A 25,018-nucleotide genomic window follows, 5' to 3' on the forward strand; every position below is an offset into this window, starting at 1 on the left:
GAAAGATGGTTCGCAAGGGAGGCCGGGAAATCCGGGTCGTTGGCCACCATCTTCCTCTCTATGAGCGGCGGTGACAGCGGGTCGCTGCGAGCTGAGCCATGAAGCTGATAACCAGAGCCGGCTCCTTCTCGGTGAGCACAGCCGGCAGGCTTGGGGGAAGGTTGGGAAGCAGAATGTCAGCGAGATGGTAAAGACGGAGGGTGCCTGGCCCGGGCCGGGTTCCGGGGCTGTGGGTCGTGGCGTGCCCTTCCGCCGCCCCCCGCGGGCCGAGGGGCCGAGGCGGGGCTCGGGTGCGAACTTCGGCTGGGCCTGAGGGCACCGGAGACCCGGATGGGAAGACCCGAAGGGCGGGAGGGGGCTGGAGAGCGGAGGAGAGGTGACAGGGCGGGGAGACCTCTGAAGGTCACGGGGAGGGCGGCGGAGGCCGGGGCGGCGGAGGCCGGGGCGGCGGGAGGCCGGGGCGGCGGGAGGCCGGGGCGGCGGAGGCCGGGGCGGCGGGGCGGCGGAGGCCGGGGCGGCGGAGGCCGGGGCGGCGGGGCGGCGGAGGCCGGGGCGGCGGAGGCCGGGGCGGCGGGGCGGCGGAGGCCGGGGCGGCGGGGCGGCGGAGGCCGGGGCGGCGGAGGCCGGGGCGGCGGAGGCCGGGGCGGCGGGGCGGCGGAGGCCGGGGCGGCGGGAGGCCGGGGCGGCGGAGGCCGGGGCGGCGGGGCGGCGGAGGCCGGGGCGGCGGGGCGGCGGAGGCCGGGGCGGCGGGAGGCCGGGGCGGCGGGAGGCCGCCTCGGCCCTCGCTGCCCTCGCTTCGTCGCCGACCACGCTCTGTCCTCCCGGGTAAACGCTCCTGGTCCTGGCGGCTCACCACTGCCGTGCTTAGCTACTCCGGAGGCCGAGATCTGAGGATAGCAGTTCGAAGCCAGCCCCGGGCTAGGAAAGCCTTGAGACCTTCATCTCCAGTTAGCCACCAAAAAGCCCAAGTGGAGCTGTGGTTCAAGTGGGAGAGCGCCAGCCTTGAGCTCCCGGACTCAGGACGGGCACGCGCGTGCACACATACACACACACACACATTACAGAGCCTTATCACAGTGCTTGGAACCTAATTGTGTCGATATGACGTGTGCTATTATAGGAATACTTTTGGTCTGTCTCAGAGGTACGTAACTATGTCTCCCCCCCTTGAAAACCAAATTAAATTAAAGCTGCCCCTTAGGAAAAAACAATAACAACAGTGGTTTATCACTGTGAAGCTGTGGTTATCAGGAGATGAACACCGCTTAACCTTGGGCAAAGGATAATTGGTCTCCAATGAACAGTTACCTAGAGGCAGTTTTATGAGCAACAACTTCTTAGGGAAAAGGGCAATGCACAAAAACAGCTCCCACCGCACGCTCCTGTAATTCTAGCTACTCAGGAGGCTGAGAATCACAGTCCCAAGCCAGCCTGAGCGCAAAAGTCCATGAAACTCTTGCTGTCACAAACCACCAAAAAGCTGAGCGGGAAGATGTGGCTCAAAGTATAGAGCAACAATTTTGAGAAAAAAGCTAAGAGACAGTGCCAATACTGGCACCAAAAAAAAAGGCCCCAAGAATTATGCAGCCCTAATGCCAAAACTTCTGGGTTGAGAAACCCCGCTAGTGGGGAATGCAGAAGACCAAATCCGGGAATAGTGTGTGCTTTGTGGTTAAGTGTATGTATTATAATTATGCAAATTTTGGCTATTGTCTACCTGGCTTGTCTAAATTAACCCTTTCTGAGAATTGGAGGTGTGGCTCAGGTGGTAGAGTGCCAACCAGTGAAGGAAAGCCTCAGATACTGAGTTTGAATCCTAGTCGTGGACAAAAAAAAAGACAGCTTCCTAGGCAGCCCAACAACACTGGCAAAAGTCTACCTCCACCCCTCTTGCCTCCATTCCATTCTATTAAAAAACAAAGAGCTCAAAGTTAACAATTGTTGAGGGCCAAAGGGAGAAAATTGCAGTAAACTTTAAAGCAATTATTTATGTTTCTAATTTTACACGAGAATCAGTTTATTTCAATTTCTGTGCTCATGTGCTATTTGAAAAATCAGAGGCCCAAAGCAAACACATTATCTGATATTTAATAGAAACTTTGTAGCATACCATTGACTGCATATTTTATATTCAGAATCTTCTGTGGGTAAATCTATTGTTGATCTCAGATGACAGAGTCATTTAGTCAAAGAAGGTAAGACCCTTGGTTATGTGGTCTTGCTGTGGAAATATTCTGAGGAAGTTGGTATACTTGTCCTTTAAAAGTTGCCAACCTAATTAAGGCGACGAAGTCATTTCAATTGGAAAAAACTTACAAGGCAAGATTGATGGGGCAGTTTAGGGAAACAGAGGTACTGACATCACCAGAAGGATGTTGACATAGCAATCAGACATATTTTCAAAAATTCCAGAATCACTTGAAACTTGAATAAGAAATGGTTCAAAGGTAAAGGAAAAAGTGGAACTGTGACTAAGTGGCAGGGCACTAGCCTTAAGTGAGAAAGCTAAGGGACAATGCCCAGGCTGAGTTCAAACACCAACACCAAAAAAAAAAAAAAAAGTTGTTTGCTGGGATTGGCTCACACCTATAGTTCTAGGATACTCAGGAGGCTCAAGTCAGAGTACCGCAGTTCAAAGCCAGAAGGAAAGTCTGAGCAACTTTTATCTCCAGTTAACCACTAAACCGCCAGAAGTGGAGCTGTTCCTCAAGTGGTAGAACACTAGCCTTGAGCACAAAAGCTCAGGTCCTGAATTCAAGCCCTAGGACTGGCAGCAAAAAAATAAACCCAAAAATAAAGGAAATACAGATTCTTCAATAAAATGTAGTTCAGTGGCAAAGTGCTTGCCAACACCCTGGGTTTAATCTCCAGTACCTAAAGAGAAAAGACCCCTCTCCCCAAAAATGGTGAACATAGAGAATAAATCACAAGTAAGTAGAGGTTTTAGAGTGGCTTATGCTGGGCACGGTAGCATAATCTGTAAATCCAATATATCGGCAGCTGAGTTAGGACGATTGCAGGTTTGAGTTCAGCCTGGGCTACATAGACTCAAAAAAAAACCAAGGCTGGAGACTTGACTCAAGTACAGTACTTGTCTAGCAAGCACAAGACATAGAACTCAAACCCCAGTACTGAACCTCCAGCCCCAAAATGGCTTATATTAAAACCAAGCCATTAAACCAGTGGGTTAATAAATCCATGTGTTATCAGTTCCTTGGCAGTAGTTACCCTCAAGAAGGTGGTTCTTGCCCTTTTTTACTGATGAACACAGTGTCATTGGCAAACTAAGAAACAGTGCCTTTATGTAAAGCACTATTATTGTCTAAAACATGTAACGTCTCTTTTTTTGTGTGTTTAGAGATTTTATTCCCTCAAAGTTGCCCCCAAAGTTAAAGCCGCAGCTGGCCCTACAGGAACACCCCTACGGCCTCAAGACCTTGAGGTAAGTCCCATTGTTTTGCTTTGGACCCCTTTAGACTTTATTCTCCATGATAATAGAGATATCTATACTATCTCTGCTTTATCTTGACTGCAGTTCACCAAATTACCAAATGGTTTGGTGATCGCTTCTTTGGAAAACTATGCTCCTGTCTCAAGAATTGGTTTGTTCATTAAAGCCAGCAGTAGAAATGAGGACTTCAGCAACCTCGGAACCTCTCATTTGCTTCGTCTTGCATCTAATTTGGTAAGTAACCTTATTTCAGTGTTTGGAAATGCTGCCCTAGGGTGGCCCTATGAGAAAGGAAAATTAAAGCTTTATGTTGGCTTCCTAGAGCTGCCTGTTGAAATTGCCACAAACTGGAGAGGCTTAAACAAAAGAAATGTATCCTGGGGCTGGGAAGGTGGCTCGGTGGTAGAGCGCTTGCCTTGCATGCATGAGGCCCTGGATTCGATTCCCCAGCACCACATAAGCAAAAAGAAAAAAAGCTGGAAGTGGCGCTATGGCTCAAGTGGTAGAGCACTAGCCTTGAGCTGAAGAGCTGAGGGACAGCGCCAGGCCCAGAGTTCAGGAGTGTCTATATGAGGACATATGTCCTGTTAGATTTAAGGTCAACCCTAATCTAGTGTAAACTTCATCTTAAATGATCTGCACTGACCCTGTTTAGATAAAGCTGTCTTCCCAGACACTGTACAAGTCATTACTTGATTCATGTAAGTGTAATCTCTCTATATATTACCTTTATAATAACAATAAAGTAAATTTTTTTTAAAAAAAAGATGCCTTCCCAGATTCTGAATGGACAGGAATTTTGGAGGGACACTTCAACTCAATAACATCCTCTAATATAAAATGGGAAACCCCTGCGTTAAAACTCTTATTTGCTAGAGAACCAGTAAATTAATGTCCTTCTAAATGCTAGTGTTAGAACATAAGCAATCAGAAAAAATAAAATGAAAAATTTAAAGAAAGTCAAAAATTGAAAATAATTTCCTTTCCCATATACAATTCTTTCAGAATAAATTAAACGTTCTAGTAAGCTTACATACTTTATGTAAAACGCTGAGCTCTGGTGGCTCACACCTTTAATCCTAGCTACTCAGAAGGCTGAGATCAGAGGATTGCCTTTTGTTGACACCCTGGGCAGAGAAGTTAGTGAGACTCTTACCTCCAATTAATCACAGAAAAAGCTGGAAGTGACACTGTGGCTCAAGTGGTAGAGTGTAAGCCTTGAGTAAAAGGAGCCTCGGGGTCAGTGCCCAAGCCCCACAACCAACAAATAACAAACAACAAACAAACAAACCTAAACCAGGTCTATAGTCCTGGTAGCCAGGAGGGAGAGGCAGGAGGACCTAAAGTACCAGGTGAGCCAGAGCTACCTAGCAAATTGTAGGCCACCCTGGGCTATATAGCAAGACCCTATCACAGAGAAACAAGGGTGTGAGTGTGTGTGTGTGTGTGTGTGTGTGTGTATGCGCGCGCGCGTGCGTGCGTATGTGTGTGTGTGCCCTATCACAGAGAAACAAGGGTGTGTGTGTGTGTGTGTGTGTGTGTGTGTGTGTGTGTGTGTGTGTGTGTGTGTGTGTGTACCCTATCACAGAGAAACAAGGGTGTGTGTGTTCCAATCCTGGGGCTTAACCTCAAGGCCTGTGTGTGTGTGTGTGTGTGTGTGTGTGTGTGTGTGTGTGTGTGTGTGTGTGTGTGTGTGTGTTGTGTTTTCCAATCCTGGGGCTTAACCGCAAGACCCTATCACAGAGAAACAAGGGTGTGTGTGTGTGTGTGTGTGTGTGTGTGTGTGTGTGTGTGTGTTTGTGTGTGTTTTCCAATCCTGGGGCTTAACCTCAAGGCCTGGGCATTGTCCCTGAGTTACTGTGCTCAAGGCTAGCACTCTATCACTTAAGCCACATCTCCACTTCTGGCTTTTTTATAATTAATTAGAATCTGTAAGAGTCTCTGACTTTCCTGCCAGGGCTAGCTTCAAACCACTATCCTCAGATCTCAGCCTTCTGAGTTGCTAGAATTACAAGCATGAGCCACCAGCACCTGGCCCACTTGTGCTTTTTGATGAACTTTGGTCATTGTTAGCTAAAATTGCTAATAACAGACAATAGATTTTAATATAATAATAAAGAATGATATATGGCAAACATAACATTGAAGAACTACTGAGAATATATTCTTTCTTTTTCAAGACTACAAAAGGAGCTTCATCTTTCAAGATAACGCGTGGAATTGAAGCAGTTGGTGGTAAATTAAGGTTAGTTAAATAAGAAATAAGTAATAAAAACACCTGAAGGTGCTCAGTTTTAAGGAAACGTTTCTATTACCAAGGTGGTAATTAAGTTCGGGCACCAGTGGCTCATGCCTGTAATCCTAGATTCTCAGAAGGCTGAGATCTGAGGATCACGGTTCAAAGCCAGCCTGGGCAGGAAAGTCCGTGAGACTCTTATCTCCATTAAATAACTAGAAAACAGGAAGTGGGCACTGGGAAGGTGGCTCAGTGGTAGAGTGCTTGCCTTGCATGCATGAAGCCCTCAGTTCAATTCCTCAGCACCACATAAGCAGAAAAAACTGGAAGTAGGGCTGAGGCTCAAGTGGTAGAGTGCTGGTCTACAGCTGAAGAGCTGGGGGGTCAGCGCCCGGGCCCAGAGTTCAGGCCCCACAACCGACAAAAAAAAGAAAAGAAGAAGAAAAGAAAACCTGAAGTGGCGCTATGGTTCAAGCGGTAGAGCAATCACCTTGAGCTGAAGAGCACAGGGACAGCGCCCAGGCCCAGAGTTCAATCCCCACAACCGAGGGGGGAAAAAATTCAGAGTAGATATTAGCAATTTATGTAACATGCAAAGAATTTCTATTTGGAAAAATGATTGTGTGAGAAAACAATGAAAGAAAAAGAATGGAGAAAAAGAAAAGGCTATTTCTAGAAATGAAAGCCCGAAACAAGTCTTTGTCATTATAGTAACAGTGAAGTATAACTTCATACCCATCAGATTCTTTCTTTTAATTTGATAGAAATCAGAGAAGTAGAGAATCTTGTGTTGTGGAAATGTAAATTGGCAAAACTGCTTAGAAAATAATCAGGAAATGTCTCGTACTGTTCAGATCCAACCATTCTTCATCTATGTGTACAAAGTTATTTATCTTTGTAAAGATTAGAAACTATTTAAGTATCCATTTCAGGGAAATGGATAACATGAAATAGTCATATGATAGGACTTCTCCATAGCTGGAAGTGAGCTAGATCTGTGAGTTTGCATGGAAGAATTTGAACACAGACTTATTTCTGGAGTAGAGGAGAATGAGCCTGGGAGAGATACAGAGATCTTCAACTTTCTTTGCCTCTTTTTTATTATTGCAAAGTATGGATCGCATAAATTTTTACCAGTTTTTTTTTAAACTGGACACGTGACTCAGAGGCTGAGATCTGAAGATCAGAGTTCAAAGCCAGCACAAGCAGATAAATCTGAAAGACTCCAATTAACCAGCAGAAGGCTGTGTTCAAGCACCAGCACTGGCTAAAAAAAAACCTTTTTGTAAATTAAGTGTCTGGCTAATTCCCATTTGTGCCTGAACCCCTGACAACTACCAGTCTTTGTTTTCTGTCTATAATTTTGATTATTTTAGGGTTCCTTGAATAAGTGAAATCATGCAATTTTGTAAATTATTTAGTATAAGGTTTACAGGGCTTATCCAGGTTGTAGCATGGTCAGAATTGTATTCCTAGTTAAGGTTGATATGTTAGCCATTTTTAATGCAGCATATTTTTTTTTAGTGGTACTGAGTTTTGAACTCAGGGCTTTGTGCTTGCCACAACAATGCTCTTCTGCTTAAGCTATGCCTCCAGCCTTTTTGCTATGGTTATTTTTGAGACGGAGGAATCTCACTTTTGCCCAGACTGGCTTGGACCACAATCCTCTTTGTGTGCGTGGGGGGGGGGGGGGGGTTACCAGGGTTTGACCTCAGAGGCCTAATGGTTGCTAAGCTGGCATTCTACCACTTAAGTTATACCTCCAGCCTTTTTTTTTTTTTTTTAACCAGTCCTAGGACTTGAACTCTAGGCCTAGGCACTGTCCCTGAGCTTCTTTTGCTCAAGGCAAGCACTCTACCACCTGAGCCACAATGCCACTTCTGGCTTTTTTGGGTAGTTTGTTGGAGTCTCACAGAGTTTCCTGCCCAGGCTGGCTTCAAACCGTAATCCTCAGATCTTAGCCTCCTCAGTAGCTAGGATTACAGGCATGAGCCACCAGTACCTACCCTTATTTGTACTTCTTTATAATATTCCAAACTTGGCAAAGAAGTTGGTTAATAGAATAAAGAAGATCCAAGGAAAATTTTATTCTGATTCAGATAATTGACTATAATTTATTTCCAATTCAGTGTGACTGCAACCAGAGAAAATCTGGCATACCGTGTGGAGTGCTTGCGGGATGATATGTAAGTACCTTATGTGTTCAATACACCTGCTTTTAAAGTCAGAAGTCTGACTTTAAAGATTTTTAAAGTCTGACTTTGATTTGGGTTATTATTCACAAACCTTGTCCTCATAGCACTGCTAACCACAAATACTAAAAGGTAATACAGAGAAGATTCTAGTGAGGTAGCATCTTGTATATCGGTTTTAAAATTTTAACCTAGGACTCTTGCCTGGATGTCTTCTACAGTGAGATTCTAATGGAGTTCCTGCTCAATGTCACCACTGCACCTGAGTTCCGTCGTTGGGAAGTAGCAGCCCTTCAGTCTCAGTTAAAGATAGACAAAGCTGCGGCTTTTCAGAATCCACAGGCTCGTAAGTTTTTGTTTTTGTTTTTGAAATGTTCACTTGTTTCTAGATGCTAGCTTTTGTGAAGATCAGTTTGTAGAGGGGTAAAAAAACATTGCTATTGAAACTTTTTTCCTACTTAGGCTTGAAATGATCTTTTCCAAATATTTGGTAAGCTGTATAAGTACATTCTGTGTTCTTTTATTTCTTATTTGCTTTTTAGTAGTAAATAAGTTGATTATAGAATACTAGTTTTCATTCATAAACAAATTGATTATAGAATACTAGATAATTTTCATTCCATGTTTAGGAGGGTGGTGTTGGCTTTTTTGCAAGGGGAGGGTGGTTGATTTTTACCTGTCCTGGGGTTTGTTTTTTTGGTCGGCCTTGTGGCCTGAACTCTGGGCCTCAAGGCTAGTGCTCTACCACTTGAGCCACAGCGGCCACTTCTGGCTTTTTCTGCTTATGTGGTGCTGAGGAATCGAATCCAGGGCCTCATGCATGCGAGGCTAGCACTCTACCACTGAGCTACCTTCCCAGCCCATGTCCTGGGGTTTAAACTCAAGGCCTGGACACTGTCTCTGAGCCTTTTTATTGCTCAAGGCTAGCACTCTACCACTTGAGTCAAGGCTCCACTTCCAGTTTTTTGGTGGTTAATTAGAGATGAGTCTCATGAGCTTTCCTACCCAAGCTTGCTTCAAACTGTGACCTTAGATCTCAGCCTCTTGAGAAGCTACTAGTATCCAGCTTGTTTTTAAAAAGTGTGATTGTGTTTATATTAAAATAATTACCTGTTTTTAAACATTTTTACTTGCTGGGAAAATGTACTAAAGACTTTTTTTTTTTTACCTTTGAATGGTTGTATTTCAGAGACTAGCTACTTGATTTTTTTTTTTAATGAGAACTTCTTTGTATTCATACTGAATGTTTAATTATGTAATTTTGACAGGTACATCTTCCTAACTAAGGTAAAGCACTGCTAGTTTTTAGAAGTAAATGACTTCTGGTTGGGGCAGAATGTCAGTATATCAGCTGCAGAGCTCACCTGAACACACAGGCCTGTCACAATCCTGTGAATGTCTAGAACACAGCAAGTGTTTGGTTCACATTGCTAATAGTAACTCATGGTGATGCTTACTGTCACAGAAGCACCTACGTAGTTGTCATCCTAGAGGTTCTAATCCTCCTATTTTCTTTTCTTTTTTTTATGTTGATTCTTTTTTTTTATTGTGAAAATACTGTACAGAGGGGTTACAATTACATGGGCAAGATAATGAGTACATTTCTTATCAAGCATTGTAGCCTCCTCCTTTGTTATCCCTTCCCATCCTCCCCACCCGCCCAATCCTCCTCTCCCCTCCCCCCCCCCCAACCCTCCTATTTTCTGACAGTTACCATGTGGTCTCCTGGAGGCTGGAGGGTCCACCTCCAGTTGTGCAACTATAATTGTCTTCCACATTCCTTGGCAATGATGGTTTTGACATGAAAACCCAGAGAAAATCCTTGTTCTTTATTTTTGTCGTTCGTGGGGCTTGAACTCTGGGCTTGGGTGCTGTCCCTCAGCTCTTCAGCTCAAGGCAAGTGCTCTACCACTTGAGCCACAGCGCCACTTCTGGTTTTCGAGTGGTTGATTAGAGATCAGAGTCTCACAGACTTTCCTGCCCAGGCTGGCTTTGAACCGTAATCCTCAGATCTCAGCCTCCTGAGTAGCTAGGATTACAAGCATGAGCTACTAGCACCCGGCCCTTGTTCTTCATTTAAAGTGATACAGAAAGTGTACAGAGACAGGTGCCAGTAATTCACATCTGTAATCCTAGCTACTCAAAAGGCTTAAATCTGAGGATCAAAGTTCAAAACCAAGCCTGGGTAGACTCTTATCTCCAATTAAACACCCTGTTGGGGTGAAAGGTGGAGCTGTGGCTCAAGTGGTAGAGCACTAGCCTTGAGCACAAAAGCTCAGGAAAAGCACATAGGCCCCTGTTTATTCTTTAATAGTCCCATTGCCTTGAAGGTCAGTTGGCATTGTAACTACTTGTCGGTATTTCCAGCACCTAGTACAGTGCCTGGAATCAGGAGGATTGCCTAGCTAATGAGAAGATTAGGAAATAAAACTCCAGCAGAGAAAGGAAGCAGGAATACAAGCATGGTGCCAGGGTACCAATGAAGAGTAAGTCTAGGTTGACAGTAGCCTTTAATGTATAGCTAACCTATAGCTCCCAGTACTCTGGCAGTGCCTGTATTACCTAGAGAGGGAACCTGGAAGGAATTAGAATTCAGGTTGAACAAGTTGCCCAAAGACATACAGCAAGGTGGAAGTGGCACTGTGGCTCAAAGTGGTAGAGCACTAGTCTTGAGCAAAAAAGAGCTCAGGAACAGTGGCCAGGCCCTGAGTTCAAGCCCCATGACTGACCAAAAAGAAAAATAAGAAGTTCATATTAGGGCTTAGTGGTACAGTGCTTCATGCATGAAACCCTGGGTTTGATTCCTCAGTACCACATAAACAGAAAAGGCTGGAAGTAGTGATAGAGAGCTAGCCTTGAGCAAAAAGAAGCTTAGGGACAGTGCCCAGATCCTGAGTTCAAGCCTCAGGACTGGCAGAAAAAAAAAAAAAGATATATGGCAAGGTGGTAGCAAAATCATAACTAGATTCAGAACTCCTGAAACCAAGCTTTTACACTTTGCTGGTGATACTAGTATGTTCAAGTTAGAAAGTGTTTAGGTAAGCTGAGCACCAGTGGCTCATGCCTGTAATCCTAGCTACTCAGGAAGCTGAGATTTGAAGATCACAGTTTGAAGCTATCCTGGGCAGGAAAGCCTTTGAGATTTTTTTTTTTTTTAATTTTATTTTATTTTATTTGCCTGTGAGATTTTTTTATCTCCAGTTAGCTGCAGAAAAGTGGTAGAGCACTAGCCTTGAGAAAATTGCTCAGGGACAGTGCCAAGGCCCTGAGTTCAAGTCCCAGGACTACTACCCCCCAAAAAAGTGTTCAAATAGATTAGTACATCAAAGCTGCTACCATAGGTGCTTGTAATTCTCCTTGGTACATTCAAATGGCAGAATTTTAACAGTTGCTGGGGATAGACTGTTAATAAATGCCAAGTCCTCCTAATATTTAAGTCCCAAATTTATGTAGAAATACTCTGCTTTTCTGTCTCATAGGTGTCATTGAGAATTTGCATGCTATTGCTTACAAGAATGCCTTGGGTAACTCCTTGTACTGTCCTGACTATCGGATTGGAAAAGTGACATCAGAGGAGGTAATGAATAAAACATGGAGTATTTGAAAATGGGCTTGTTTTCACCGTAAATTGGACATTCAACCAGCATTTCAAGGTGTTTGCTGATTTCTCATTTTACTTCCTAATTTGAACAAATTTCAGCTTGCTTGCTTTTTTTTCCCTCATGAATATGGTTTTTAACTAAAATTCTGTCAGATTTTTTTGTATAATCATTTTAAAAGTTTTTAAGCCTTTGTATCTTTTTATACCCTTTTCTATGTGTATGCATCTTTTGTAAGCAATTAAGTGATTAAATATCACAATAATTTACTTGACTAGATACATTTAGTCTCTCCATGTAAATATAATAATACATAGGTAAAGCTGGTGCTAGAGGTATATGCCTGTAATCAGACTACTAAGGAGGCTAAAATCTGAGAATCTTGTTCAAAGCCAACCCAGGCAGGGAAGTTTGTGAGATTCTTATCTCCAATTATCCAACGAAACTTTGGAAGTAAGCTGTGGCTCAAATAGTGTAGCATGAGCAAAATACTCAGGAACAGTGCCTAGACGCTGAGTTCAAACCCGAGTACCAAAACCAAGAAAAATAAATAAAAGTTACAAATACAGATGATTTGGTTATTTCGAAGTTAGTGTTTTTATTAAATGTGCCCCTAACCTAAAGGGAATACTAAAGAACTTGGTAGACTACGTAGAAAAATGGCAGCTTTGGCAGAACAACATCAATAGAAAGAATATGGCTTCATAGATATCCACCGTTTCAGAGCATAGCTTCTGATAAGTTGATTAAAGCCTGAGTCAGAGTTTCTTATCAGTTACTTCCTTTTCCAGGTAGCCTTTCTCTAAACCTCTCCTGTGAATTTGTTTAACATTAGAGTACTATAAATCTACTCATGTACTAGATGCATATTTGTACTCTATGTTTAGAATGAGTGAAACAATTTTCAGCCCCTTAGAGGCAATGCCACTCTTGTTGAGAATGTTTTACTTTTGTATATCAAGCCTAAAGTAAAAAGCATAATCCATAATTCCCAAATCTCACTGATCCTCAGATATGGAACTCTGAAACAAGATAGAGGCACGAGAAACAGTAATAGTCTTTGGCTTGACTTTTAAGTTCCCTAGGTAATTATTTAATAATTCATGTTGAAAATTCTAGCAACAAAATCTTCAAAAAGACGGGCTTCAAAAGATGAAAGACAGGCCGGGCACCGGTGGCTCACACCTGTAATCCTAGCTACTCAGGAGGCTGAGATCTGAGGATCCCAGGTCAAGGCCAACCCAGGCAAGAAAGTCTATGAGACTCTTATCTCCAATTAACCACCAGAAAACCAGAAATGGCACTGTGGCTCAAGTGGTAGAGTGCTAGCCTTGAGCCGAAGAGCTGAGAGACAGAGCCCAGGCCTAGAGGTCAAGCCCCACAACCAACAACAACAACAAAATGAAAGACACGCCAGGTGCCAGTAGCTCACACCTGTAAATTGTAGCTACTCAGGAGGCTGAGATCTGAGGGTCACAGTTCAAAGCCAGCCCGAGCAGGAAACTGTGAGACTCTTACCTCCAATTAGCCACCAGAAAAATCAGAAGCGGTGCTATGCGGTTTAAGTGGTAGGGCGCTAGCCTTAAGCTGAAGCACTCAGGGACAGTGCCCCAGGCCCAGAGTTCAAGTTCAAGCCCCATGACCAACCAAAAACATGAGACAGGTGTTATGACACAGTTACATTAGATCCCCATGGAATGTGGACTGTGCTTCATCAATCCCTATACTAAACAACAAACAAAACTGTGTGTACTCCTTCAACCACATAATAATGAAAACCCAGAACTTGGTTCTGTGGTTTCAGATTCAAGCTAGTATACTCTTAATTTCTTTCTAGTCTTTTTTTTTTTTTTTTTAGTAACAGCCTTATTTACATGCAACTCACATACCGTACATGGTACAAAGTTGTGAAACCATGACTACAATTGAGTATTAGAGTTTTTTTTGTAGAGTGGAAGGGAGAAAAGGGTTTTTATTACATAGTATAGACTGGCCTCAAACTCATGATTCTTCAGTCTTGGCTTCCTAAGCAACTTTTTTTTTTTTTTGGTTTGTCTTGGGCCTGAACTCTGGGCCTGGGTGCTGTCTCTCAGCTCTTCAGCTCAAGATGAGCACTCTACCACTAAACCACCATCCCAGCCCCTATAGGAGCAACATTTAAGCCTGGAGATTAATTTCTGCCATACTGCACTTGTATCTTTTATAGCTTTTCATTTTTATACTATATCCTAATGAGTGTTCTTTACTTCCTCAGTTGCATTTCTTTGTTCAGAACCATTTTACCAGTGCAAGAATGGCTTTGATTGGAATTGGTAAGTTGGGAAATGCTTGCCTATCAGTTTGCTTCCCAAAGAGCAGTCCCTTAAAATGTTGACTGTGTGAGCATGAGATTGAACAGAATTTGGAAGTTCTTATGTCAGACCAACAATATGTAATAAATACGTAAACCACTTGCTCCCCTACAGTCTATAGCATTTGCAAAGCATGTAACAAGGGTGGATTTTTCTAAGCAAAGCGTTTTTGTAGACCTATCTTTTAAAAAGAAGTACAACTTACACAGGAATGTACAGGCTGGGAATGTAGCTTAGTGGTAGAGTGCTTGCCTAGCATGCATGAAACCCTGGGTTCGATTCCTCAGTACCATATAAAGAGAAAAAGCTGAAAGTAGCATTGTGGTTCACATGGTAGCCTTGAGCAAAAGAAGCTCAGGTACAGTGCCCAGGCCCTGAATTCAAGTCCCAGGGTAGGAATACAGCTCTGTGGTAGAATACTTGCCTAACATGTATGAGGCCATAGATTTGATCTCCAGCACTGAAAAGAAAACAAAAAAGGAGTATAATTTGTCTTGTCGGGTGTGCCCATCATCTCAACTACTTAGGAGGCAGAAATTGGGAAGATCACAATTTAAGGCTAGCAAGAGAATATCACTGCAATATGATAGTCGTTAGTTGAAAATACAATTCATTAGCTTATAGTTTCTGTAAAATTAACCCTTTTAGTATACAGTCTATGGGACTTTTAAAAAATAATTTCAGATTATCTATTATCTAATTTCAGAATGTTTTTCTGTCTAGATTGGACTATTCTGGGCATTTTGCCTAGAGGAATCAGACATTTTTAAGTTTTTCTTGGTACACCTCTTTTAATTCTTATGAGTAGAATTGCAGAACAAACATGGGCAACCATCTTCCTGAGTATGCCCATCATAGTGGTAAGAAGTGTCAGAGGGGCCTAATGACAGATAACAGTGATCAGCTTTTCTTGTGTTGCTTTGGCCATCTCTATAGCTTCCTTGTAGAAATATCTGTACAAAGTCCTTTGCCCAGTATTTTCAACTAGGTTTTCTTAAATTTGTAGTTGTAAGGATCCTTTATGTGTTTTTGAAGCTAACTAGACCCTTATCAGATATGTGACTTACTTTTTTCTTTTTCTTTTTTTTTTTTCATTTCATGGTGGTTTATTCAGTTTTTGGTTTTTTTCTTTTTTGGGTGGTACTAGGCTTTAAATCAGGACTTTGTACTTGATAGGAAGGCACTTTACCCCTGAGCCATCCCTCCAGTACAGTCTACTCACTATTGGCAGTGTCCTTTGGTGTTTAGTACAATATTATTTTAATAGCCAACTATTTGAAACATGCAAATGTTCATCAGGAAGTTATTGATGAGTTATACATCGGTGGAATCCTAGCTTTTGGGAGGCTGAGATTGAAAGGATTGTGGTTGAGGCCAACTCAGGCAGAGAAGATTACAAGACCCCATTCTCAACCTATAGCTGGGCACAATGATGCATGCCATTATCTTAAGCTACGTGGGATATTGAGTTTGGGAAGATTGTGATTCCAGGCCAGTTAAGGAAAGGAAACTCTTGAGAGACTCCCATCTCTCTGGAGGGAAGCTGCACACGTTTGATGCCAGCAATAACAGGAAACCTAAAATAGGCTCAGAAACACGCTCAGGTGGAAAGCAAGACCCTGTTCTAAAAGTAACCATCAAAAAACAGGTTTGGAAGCCTGGGAATGTGGCTTAATGGTAGAGTGCTTACCCACCATGCATAAAGCCCTGGGTTCAATTCTTGGTACCACATTAAAAAAAAGAAAAGAAATAGTAAAATTAAAAGAAAAAAAAAACATTTAAAAAAACAAAACGATTTGGTAGTTGTCCATAATGCTAGCTATTCAGGAGGCTGAGATCTGAAGATTAAGGTTTGAGGTACACCAGGACAGAAAAATCTGGAACTGTGCTGGTGGTACCTCACACCTATAATCTTAGCTACTCAGGAGACTAAATCAGAATCACAGTTTGAAGCCAGCCCAGACAGGAAAGTCTATGATACTCTTATCTCCACTTAACCACCACAAAGCTAGAAGTGGAACTGCAGCTCAAACAAGAGAGTACTAGCCTTGAATACAAAAGCTAGGGAGAGTGCCCAAGCCCTGAGTTCAAGCCCCAATGAAGATCATTCACTGTTCAATATTGACCTATCACTTGGATGCAAACTAAGAAAGACAAGTTAAAAACACCAATAAAATGCCATTTTAAGGACTGCAGGTGTAGTTCAGTGGCCTAGCATGTGTTTAGCCTGCTCAAGGCCCTAGATTGAACACCCATAGTACCAAAAAAATGTGAGGCTGGATGGACTGGCACCCTCCTGTAATCCAGTTACTACAGAATGAGATTGGAGTTCAAGGCCAACCAGATCAAAAAATTAGTAAGATCCCTGTCTTAACAACAACAAAAAGCCAAGCATATTAATATATATATCTTCTATAATCTCAGCTACACTAGAGGCATAAGTAGATGAGGCTGGCCACCAGCAAAAGCAAAACTGTATCAGAAAAAATAAAGCAAAAGAGGCTGGAGGTGTAACTCAAATGGCTAAGTGCTTGCCTGGCAGGTAGAAGGCCCTAAGTTCATACCCCAGTGCTGTCAAAAAGAAAAGGAATAATCTTAACTGCATAGGAAAAAAGGTCCAAATAAAAATAATCATAAAGAGTGTGGCAATAGTAGACTGTGTGTTATATCTGTAAAAATGAGGTTGCAGGGCTTGAAAAGGTGTCTCAATGGTAGTGCTTGCCTTGTACGCATGAGGCCCTGGGTTCAATTCTTCAGCACCACAAAAGCAGAAAAAAGCCAGAAGTGGCACTGTGGCCCAAGTGGTAAAACGCTAGCCTTGAGCTGAATAGCCGAGTGATAGTGCCCTGGCCCAGAGTTCAGACCCCACATCCGACCAAAAAAAGTGAGGTCACAGTGGGAGATCTATCTTTCTTTCTTTCTTTCTTTTTTGTCAGTCATGGGGCTTGAACTCGGCCTGGGTGCTGTCCCTGAGCTCTTCAGCTCAAGGCAAGTGCTCTACCGCTTGAGCCAGTGCCACTTCCGGTTTTCTGGTGAATAATTGGAAATAAGACTCTCATGGATGTTCCTGCCCAGACTGGCTTTGAACCAGGATCTTCAGATCTCAGCCTCCTGAGTAGCTAGGATTACAAGCATTAGCCACCAGTGCCTGGCTTCATATTTGAATTTTATAGTCATACGTCTTTTGAGTTTGAGGTTTTGGTTTTGTTTTGTGCCAGTAATGAGGCCCGAGCTCAGGGCCTTGTGTTCTCATGCAGCTCTTTCACTCAAAACTGGTATTCTACCACGTGAGCCACTCCTCCACTTCCAGCTTTATGTTGGTTAGTTGGAGAGATGAATCTCTTGAATTTGTCTGCCTAGCCTGGCTTCAAACCATGATCCTCACATCTCAGCCTCCTGATTATCAAGAATTACAAGCATGCACTACTAGTGCCCAAATTGAATCAATCAGAGCATATGTGTGTTTTAGAAAATCTGGCTCTAGCTTTTTTTCTGTTTCTTGTCACATAGGTGTGAGCCATCCCATTCTAAAGCAAGTGGCTGAACAATTTCTGAACATGCGAGGGGGGCTTGGCTTATCTATTCCCAAAGCTAAATACCTTGGAGGTAAGCATTTCCTGGCCAAAGCTAAATACCATGGAGGTAAGCATTTCCTGGCTAGAATAGTATGCTGGGTGGTTTGATTAATTTACTGTCGTTACAGAAGAAGATAATTAAATGCCTGTGGTGTTGCACATGTTCTGTGATGTATGAGGGTAGGATAGCCTGGGGAAAGCTCAGGGCAACAGGAAAGCCTTATCTGTGTCATAGGGAATACAATGGAGTAAAACCAATGGTAACCTACCACCTCCTTCCTTCCCCTTTCCTTACCTGGCTCCAGGTGAAATTCGAGAGCAGAATGGAGACAGCCTTGTCCACGCTGCTCTTGTAGCAGAAAGTGCAGCCATAGGAAGTACGGAAGCAAATGCTTTCAGTGTTCTTCAGCATGTTCTGGGCGCTGGGCCTCATGTCAAGAGGGGCAGCAGCAGCACTGGCCTCCTCCACCAGGCCGTCGCCAAGGGAAGTCAGCAGCCCTTTGATGTGAGTGTAAGCAGTTGGCAGTTCATCTTTTGTTCTCAGTATTTATGATGGAATCCTCTTCAGCTTCTCCTAATGCTAGCCTGCTCTTAAATTTTAAGATAAATAAAAAATATGTATACACTGGGCACTGGTGACTCACGCCTGTAATCCTAGCTACTCGGGGATGAGATCTGAGGATCATGATTCAAAGCTAGCCCGGGCAGGAAACTCTATGAGATTCTTATCTCTAATAAACCACCAGAATGCCACTGTGGCTCAAGTGTTAGAGTGTTAGCTTTGAGCTGAAGAGCTAAGGAACAGTGCCCAGGCCCAAAATTCAAGCCCCACAGCCAACAACAACAACAAAAAAAGTACACAATTGAAAAGACAGCCAGGTTTGATTCTCCTCCCTTCATGGATCTATTAAAAATACATTGTCATTAGCTAGACCTTGGTGGCTCAGTCCTGTAATCCTAGCTACTCAGGAGGCTAAGATCTAGTTCAAAGCCAGCCTGAGTTAACCCCCAAAAAGCTGGAAGTAGAGCTGTGGCTCAAGTGGTGTAGTGCTACCCTTGAACAAAAGAAGCTCAGGGACAGTGCCCAGGCCCTGAGTTAAAACCCCAGGACTGGCACAAAAAAAGGGGAAGAAAAGTATTGATTTTTAAATTCTTTTATCGAAAGTAGAATTAAATGCTTAGAAATCAGAGAATGTAAAGTGTTACATAAAGCAACAAAGTGTTATGATTATAAATCAACAAAGTGTTTCTTAATGAGTAGGCCTTGTTGTCCAGGGTAAACTATATAACTTTCATCAGTGTTCCTTTAAAAGGTAATGAATTGTCTCTCTTAAACTGTGAAGGAACAGGAATTATGTATAGATAGCCTCAGGGAAATTGTGCAGTTTTACATGGCAGAACGTCATACAATCATGTTATATTATATTGCAGGTTTCTGCTTTTAATGCCAGTTACTCGGATTCTGGACTCTTTGGGATTTACACTATCTCCCAGGCTGCAGCTGCTGGGGATGTAAGTTGGCAAACTCAGCTCTCAAGTTTTCCTCCTATTAACATGTTTGTAATTAAATATGGCACCATGGTACATATCTGTCATCCCAGTTACTGGGCAGGCAGAGACAAAAAGATCACAGTTCAAGGCTGGTTAAGCAAAAAGTCAGTAAAGGGCAGACTCAGTGGCACACACCTGTGATCTCAACTACTTGGAATGCAATCTGAGGCCAGTCCAGGCAGACACTTAAGACCCTATATCAAAAAAAAAAAAAAAGTACTAAAAGCAAAACTACTTGGGGCATAGTTCAAGTGGTAGAGCATGTAACCCAGCAAGTGTACTGAGTTCATATCTCACTACTGCAGATGTATGAAATGTTTGAATGCAATGATTTGTTAATGCCCTCTGGGCATGATGTCATTTGAAGTACATCTGCTATGGGAAAATTTTAAAGAATGTATTTATACTTTAGGAAAGCAAGGAGTGTATTCTAGTCAGATAAGTGGCATATCTAAATTTCAGATCCCAAGCTGAGTTCTAATGGCTCATGCCTATAATCCTAGGTACTCAGGAGGCTGAGATCTAAGGATTCTAGTTCAGAGCCAGCCTGGGCAGGAAAAGTCCATGAGACTTACCGCCAATTAACCAGCAAAAAAAGCCAGCAACAGAGCTCTAGCCTTGAGCAAAAAAGCTAAGAGACAACACCTAGGCCCTGAGTTCAAGCCCTAGGACCAGCACCAAAAAGCTAGACAGACAGACAGACAGATAGATAGATAACTGTTTTGACAGGTGCTGGGAAACACCACCATTTATCTGGCAAATGACTAAGGGAAATGGCTTTGAAAAGCAGAGAAGTAGGTATATGTGGAGGCCCAGAAAGAAATGGTTAATACTGGGTTTTGGGGGTTTTTTTTCCAAATAGACACTGGTGTTTCTGAAAGTAACCTTCCATGCTGTATTTTGCTTTAGTAAAAGAGTGATACCACAGGAGACTCTGGTACCAAGCAAAGATAACCAACTTTTACTGTCTGTCCTAGGTTATCAAAACTGCCTACAACCAAGTAAAAGCAATTTCTCAAGGCACACTTACCAGTACAGATGTCCAAAATGCCAAGTAAGTGTCCATAGCAGCTATGTATTTCATGTTTTAGTTATTTGGAAGTTGTTTTCGTACATGTTCATAAGGATTGTGTACAGCAAAGTATGAAAAAGGAAAGAGAAAGCTAGGGCTCTGATAGAGTGCTTGCCTAGCAAGGTCTTGAGCTTGATGCCCAGCATCACAAAAGTAGGTAAAAAATAAACGAGATGGGATGGTAGGGGAAAAACAGAGGAGGGGGTAACAATGTTTGATAGAAAATGTACTCATTACCTTACTCATGTAACTGTAACCCCTCTGTACAGTAGCTTCACAATAAAAAATATTTAAAAATAATAAACAAGCTAGACACTGGTAGCTCATGCCTGTAATCCTACCAACTCAAGAGGCTAAGATCCAGAGGATCACAGTTGGAAGCCAGTCTGAGAAGAAAAGTCTACAAGATTCCATCTCCAAAATAAGTAGCAAAAGGCAGGGCTGGATGGGCACTGGTGACTCACATCTGTAATCCTGGCTATTCAGGAGGCTGAGGTTGGAGGATCACAGTTGAAAGTCAGCCCAGGCAGGAAAGTTCAGAAAACCAGAAGTGGTGCTGTAGCTCAAAGTGGTAGAGTGCTAGCCTTAAGCAAAAAGAGCTCAGAAACAGCACTCACCTTGATCTGAAGACAGGCTCAGGGACAGCATCCAGGCCCAGAGTTCAAGCCCCACGGCCGACAAAATTATATATGTAAATTCAAATCTAATTTGTTTCTTAAATAGGGCAATATATAGAAATTTAAATTTAGTTTAAAAATGTCAAGATGTTTCCTTTCTGCTATTTCAATAGAATTGATGGGTTTTTATGAGATTGCTACATTTGAGGTTTAGATATTTAAATAAGGACCTTCAAGTACCATGTTTATACAGAATAGTTCCTGTGTGGGAGAACTGTGAATTGGGGGTTGTTTTGTTTGTTTTTTTGTCAGTCCTGGGACTTGAACTCAAGGCCTGGGCACTGTCCTTGAACTTCTTTTGCTCAAGGCTAGCACTCTACCATTTGAGCCACATCACCATTTCCAGCCTTTTCTTTTTTTGGGGGGGCGGGGGGGGAATCCAGTCATGGGGCCTGAACTCTGGGCCTGGGCACTGTCCCTCAGCTCTTCAGCTCAAGACTAGCACTCTACTACTTGAGCCACAGCGCCACTTCCGGCTTTTTTCTTTTTGCTTATGTGGTGCTGAGGAATCAAACCCAGGGCCTCAGGCATGCAAGGCAAGCGCTCTACCACTGAGCCACCTTCCCAGCCCTTCCAGCCTTTTCTGTACTGAGGAACTGTTCCATTTATGTTGTACTGAAGAATTGAACCCAGGGCTTCATGCATGCTAGACAAGCACTCTGCCACTAAGCCACATTCCCAGACCCTTGTCATATTTTATTACAAATTAATGCTTCTGTGCCCATATTTAAGCTCTGAGGTTTAGCAGAAGACTTGTATTATCAATATTTCCACATCAAGTCCTACCCTCATTAAGATAAACTCAGCAGAGAAATAGCATTCGGTGGGGGATACGTATGTATGTTAGATAATGTATCTGTGTGCATGTGTGTGTGTGTGTGTGTGTGTGTGTGTGTGTGTGTGTGTGTGTGTGTGTGTGTGTGTGTGTGTGTATCTATGTATATATGTAATGGACAGGCAACAGTCTCAGTGGAAAGTGACAGCCCATAGAGGTTGGGAATCGCTTCAATAGAGAAAGAAGCCTACAGTTATCTCTCAATATATCATAAAGCAGGAATTGCTCCATGAAACAAAATCTCTTGTTAAAATAGTTGCTCCTAACCCAGGCACTAGTGCCTCATACCTGTAATCCTAGCTACTCAGGAGGTTGAGATCTGAGGATCATGGTTCAAAGCCAACCCAGACAGGAAAATCCAATTAACCACCAAAAAAAAGATGGACCAGGAGCTATGGCTCAAGGGGTAGAGCACCAGCCTTGAGAGGAAAAACTAAGGTACAGCACCAAGGCCCTGAGTTCAAGCCTCAGGACTAGCACAGACATATACACATATAAACCTGTTTGTACCTAGATCAAGTTCTAGTCCAAAATCAAAAGAATTCTTTGAACTAGGCACCAGTGGTTCACACATGTAATCCTAGTGACTCAAGAGGCTGACATCTGAGCATCATGGTTTGAAGCCATCTTGGGCAATAAAGCCCATGAGCTTCTCATTTCCAGCAAATGACTCAGAAAAAGCTGGAAGTGGGACTGTAGCTCAAAACGGTAGATCCGCTAGCCTTGAGCACAAAGAAGCTTGGGGACAGTGCCCAGGTCCTGAATTCAAGCCCCAGGACAGGAAAAAAAAAATGTTTTGTGAACAGAAGAAATTGAGAACAGAGGCCTGCAGCTTATATACTATAACATTGTTGCAGAATTTGAGGTACATGTTTTATAACTGCTTTGCTGCATAAGACTGACTTCTGCCTTTTATCTGCCAGGAAGAAGCTGAAAGCTGGATACCTAATGTCAGTGGAATCTTCTGAGGGTTTCCTAGATGAAGTTGGGTCCCAGTCTCTCATTGCCGGTTCCTATGTGCCACCCCCTGCCACCCTTCAGCAAATTGACACTGTCACTGATTCTGATGTCATAAATGTAAGCAAGATGAAATCTTAAGTATAGAGAATCTGACCTTAATGATCTAGTTCCTAAGTTTCCTTAGGCTCCATCTGCCTCTGGCCAGAGTAGAGGCAGGAGGCCCATCAAGAAATAGCCTCCTGGCTGGAAAGGTGGCTCAGTGGTAGAGTGCTTGCCTTGCATGCCTGAGGCCCTGGGTTCGATTCCTCAGCACCACATAAGCAAAAAGAAAAAAGCCGGAAGTGGCACTGTGGTTCAAGTGGTAGAGTGCTAGCCTTGAGCTGAAGAGCTGAGGGACAGCGCCCAGGCCCAGAGTTCAGGCCCCACGACCGGACCCAAAAAAAAAGAAATAGCTTCCTTGCTAACTTGCATGTAGCTTTCTCTTTAAAGAAATGACCATTAGATTAAAGCAATGTAAACTAAGTAGTCAATAAGATCTAAACACTGACAATTTCATATGATTCAACTTAAATAAATTGCTGCCTTTTCTCTTTACCCCAAATAATCATTTTGCCAATCCTTCACCATCCAGCTTTTCAGCATTAGATAATCTCCTGCAGGCTCTTTTGTTAGTGTTTTGGGTTTTTTTTTTTCCACATCTGCTATTCTACCCTATAAGAACAAGTTGTTTCAGAGGCTAGGACTTCCCTTGTCTTTTTGCTCTGCCTACTAAGCATGGGGACTACAGAATAAAGAGAAATCAGTGCGTTTTCCACAGTCATTCCCACATTTAAAACACTCCTTTTCTACCACAGATGTCAGTCAAAGTTCTCTCTGCCTAGACCTGCCTTGCTATATGATGCTTAACTGGCTTTTGAATTTAAAGGTGGCATAAAGAATATTGGAACTGGGGTGGGAGTGTATCTCACATAACCTAGAGGATACCTTACCAAGTAAGAGGTACTGAGTTCAAACCATGGTGCCACTATATATATATATATATGTGTGTGTGTATGTATGTATGTATATATACACACACATATGTGTGTGTGTGTGTGTGTATATATATATGTGTATATATGTGTGTATGTATGTGTATATATATATATATATATATATATATATATATATATATATACACATATATATGCGCCTTCTGAGGGCCTGGCTCAAAAATGCCTGCCACATAAAAAGTTCTGAGTTTGAACCCTAATACCACTCTCCCATCCAAAAAAAAATGGACAAGGGCTAGGACTGGCTTAGAGTTCTTGTCTAGCATGAAACCCTGGGTTCAATTCCTCAGTATCACAAACAGCAAAGGCCAGAAGTAGTGCTGTGGCTCAAGTGGTAGAATGCTAGCCTTGAGCAAAAGAAGCTCAGGGACAGTGCCCAGGGCCTGAGTTCAAGCCCCAGGACTGGCAAAAAAAAAGGACCAAGACTTGTAGACATGATGGCACTCACCTAGAATCCCAGCACTTGGAAGGCCTAGGCAGGAGGATCATGAATTTAAGGCCAGTCTATAGCAAAACCTCACCCACCCCTCCCCCCAAAAAAGACATAAAATTTGTTAACAGTCAGTGTATTTTTGATTCATGCAGACTAATTGCCATTATAATACAGAATCAAGTGCAGTCTTGCCTAAACCATTCTGCCCTGACTTGGAATATGAGATTTTTATCTCACTTGATCAGTTTCACATATGATCATATTTAAATAAAATCATGTACTAGCCATCTCATAGTAATTTTATAAGAGGCTCTTACAGAATTGCTACATTAGAATGTCCTAGCCTTAAACTGGTTGAAATGACATTTTATCTGCTTGATGATGTAAACGTATTTCTTTTAATTTTGTCTTTTTTTGTTTGTTTATTCAAAGGCTGCAAAGAAGTTTATTTCTGGCAAGAAGTCAATGTCAGCAAGTGGAAATTTGGCCACTACCCCTTTTGTTGATGAGTTGTAACCTGGAAGCTCTCATGGCAGGGCAGAGAAACATTTTCAGAGAAACCCTTCAGCATCAAAAGTCTCTTAACATGTATCTTTTTCTCAGTGAAGTGAAATACCTAAAGCATAAATACAGGTCATTATCTCAATGACCTGGAGACAATAAAACAGTCTGCTTAAGTGTTTTTCTTGCATTTTTTCTAGTTAAATATTTATTATATGTTTGTTTTATATTCTGTAAAGTTCACAGTAATAGAGTGATTACATCAACTAGTATTAGTGAAGAATTACCAGAAACTATTAAAATTAAAGCTAAGTGGCTATCAGGTTATCATTGGTGCGTTTATAAGATTCTAAACAAGTTGAAAATCTGCCATTTGAGAGTCACAGCAGTTAACTGATCTGGTTTTTACTACCTTTTTTGCAATAAGACTACTTCTGAAAAACAAATTCCTAATGAATCAAACCTGTTATACTATTACTTAATTTTATTTGTCACTGTGGCAATGCTTTCTCTAGTTCTCCCTCATCTCTTTC

At 42.5% G+C, this 25,018-nt stretch overlaps 1 protein-coding gene across 1 annotated transcript; it reads left to right on the forward strand.

Moving 5' to 3' along the window:
• LOC122116160 (cytochrome b-c1 complex subunit 2, mitochondrial) lies at positions 1-24,658 on the forward strand. Its single transcript, XM_042689808.1, has 14 exons — positions 1-131; positions 3,359-3,442; positions 3,536-3,685; positions 5,632-5,696; positions 7,817-7,873; positions 8,101-8,225; positions 11,359-11,456; positions 13,733-13,790; positions 17,340-17,435; positions 17,710-17,909; positions 18,836-18,916; positions 19,933-20,009; positions 22,463-22,616; positions 24,417-24,658. The coding sequence occupies exons 1-14, from the start codon at positions 99-101 to the stop codon at positions 24,498-24,500; spliced, it is 1,362 nt and encodes a 453-aa protein (XP_042545742.1). The 5' UTR covers positions 1-98; the 3' UTR covers positions 24,501-24,658.
• Positions 24,659-25,018: the final 360 nt, after the last annotated feature.

The sequence above is a fragment of the Dipodomys spectabilis genome, unplaced genomic scaffold (genome assembly GCF_019054845.1).
Source record: "Dipodomys spectabilis isolate Male_0828 unplaced genomic scaffold, ASM1905484v1 ptg000127l, whole genome shotgun sequence".
Classification (NCBI taxonomy): Eukaryota; Metazoa; Chordata; class Mammalia; order Rodentia; family Heteromyidae; genus Dipodomys; species Dipodomys spectabilis.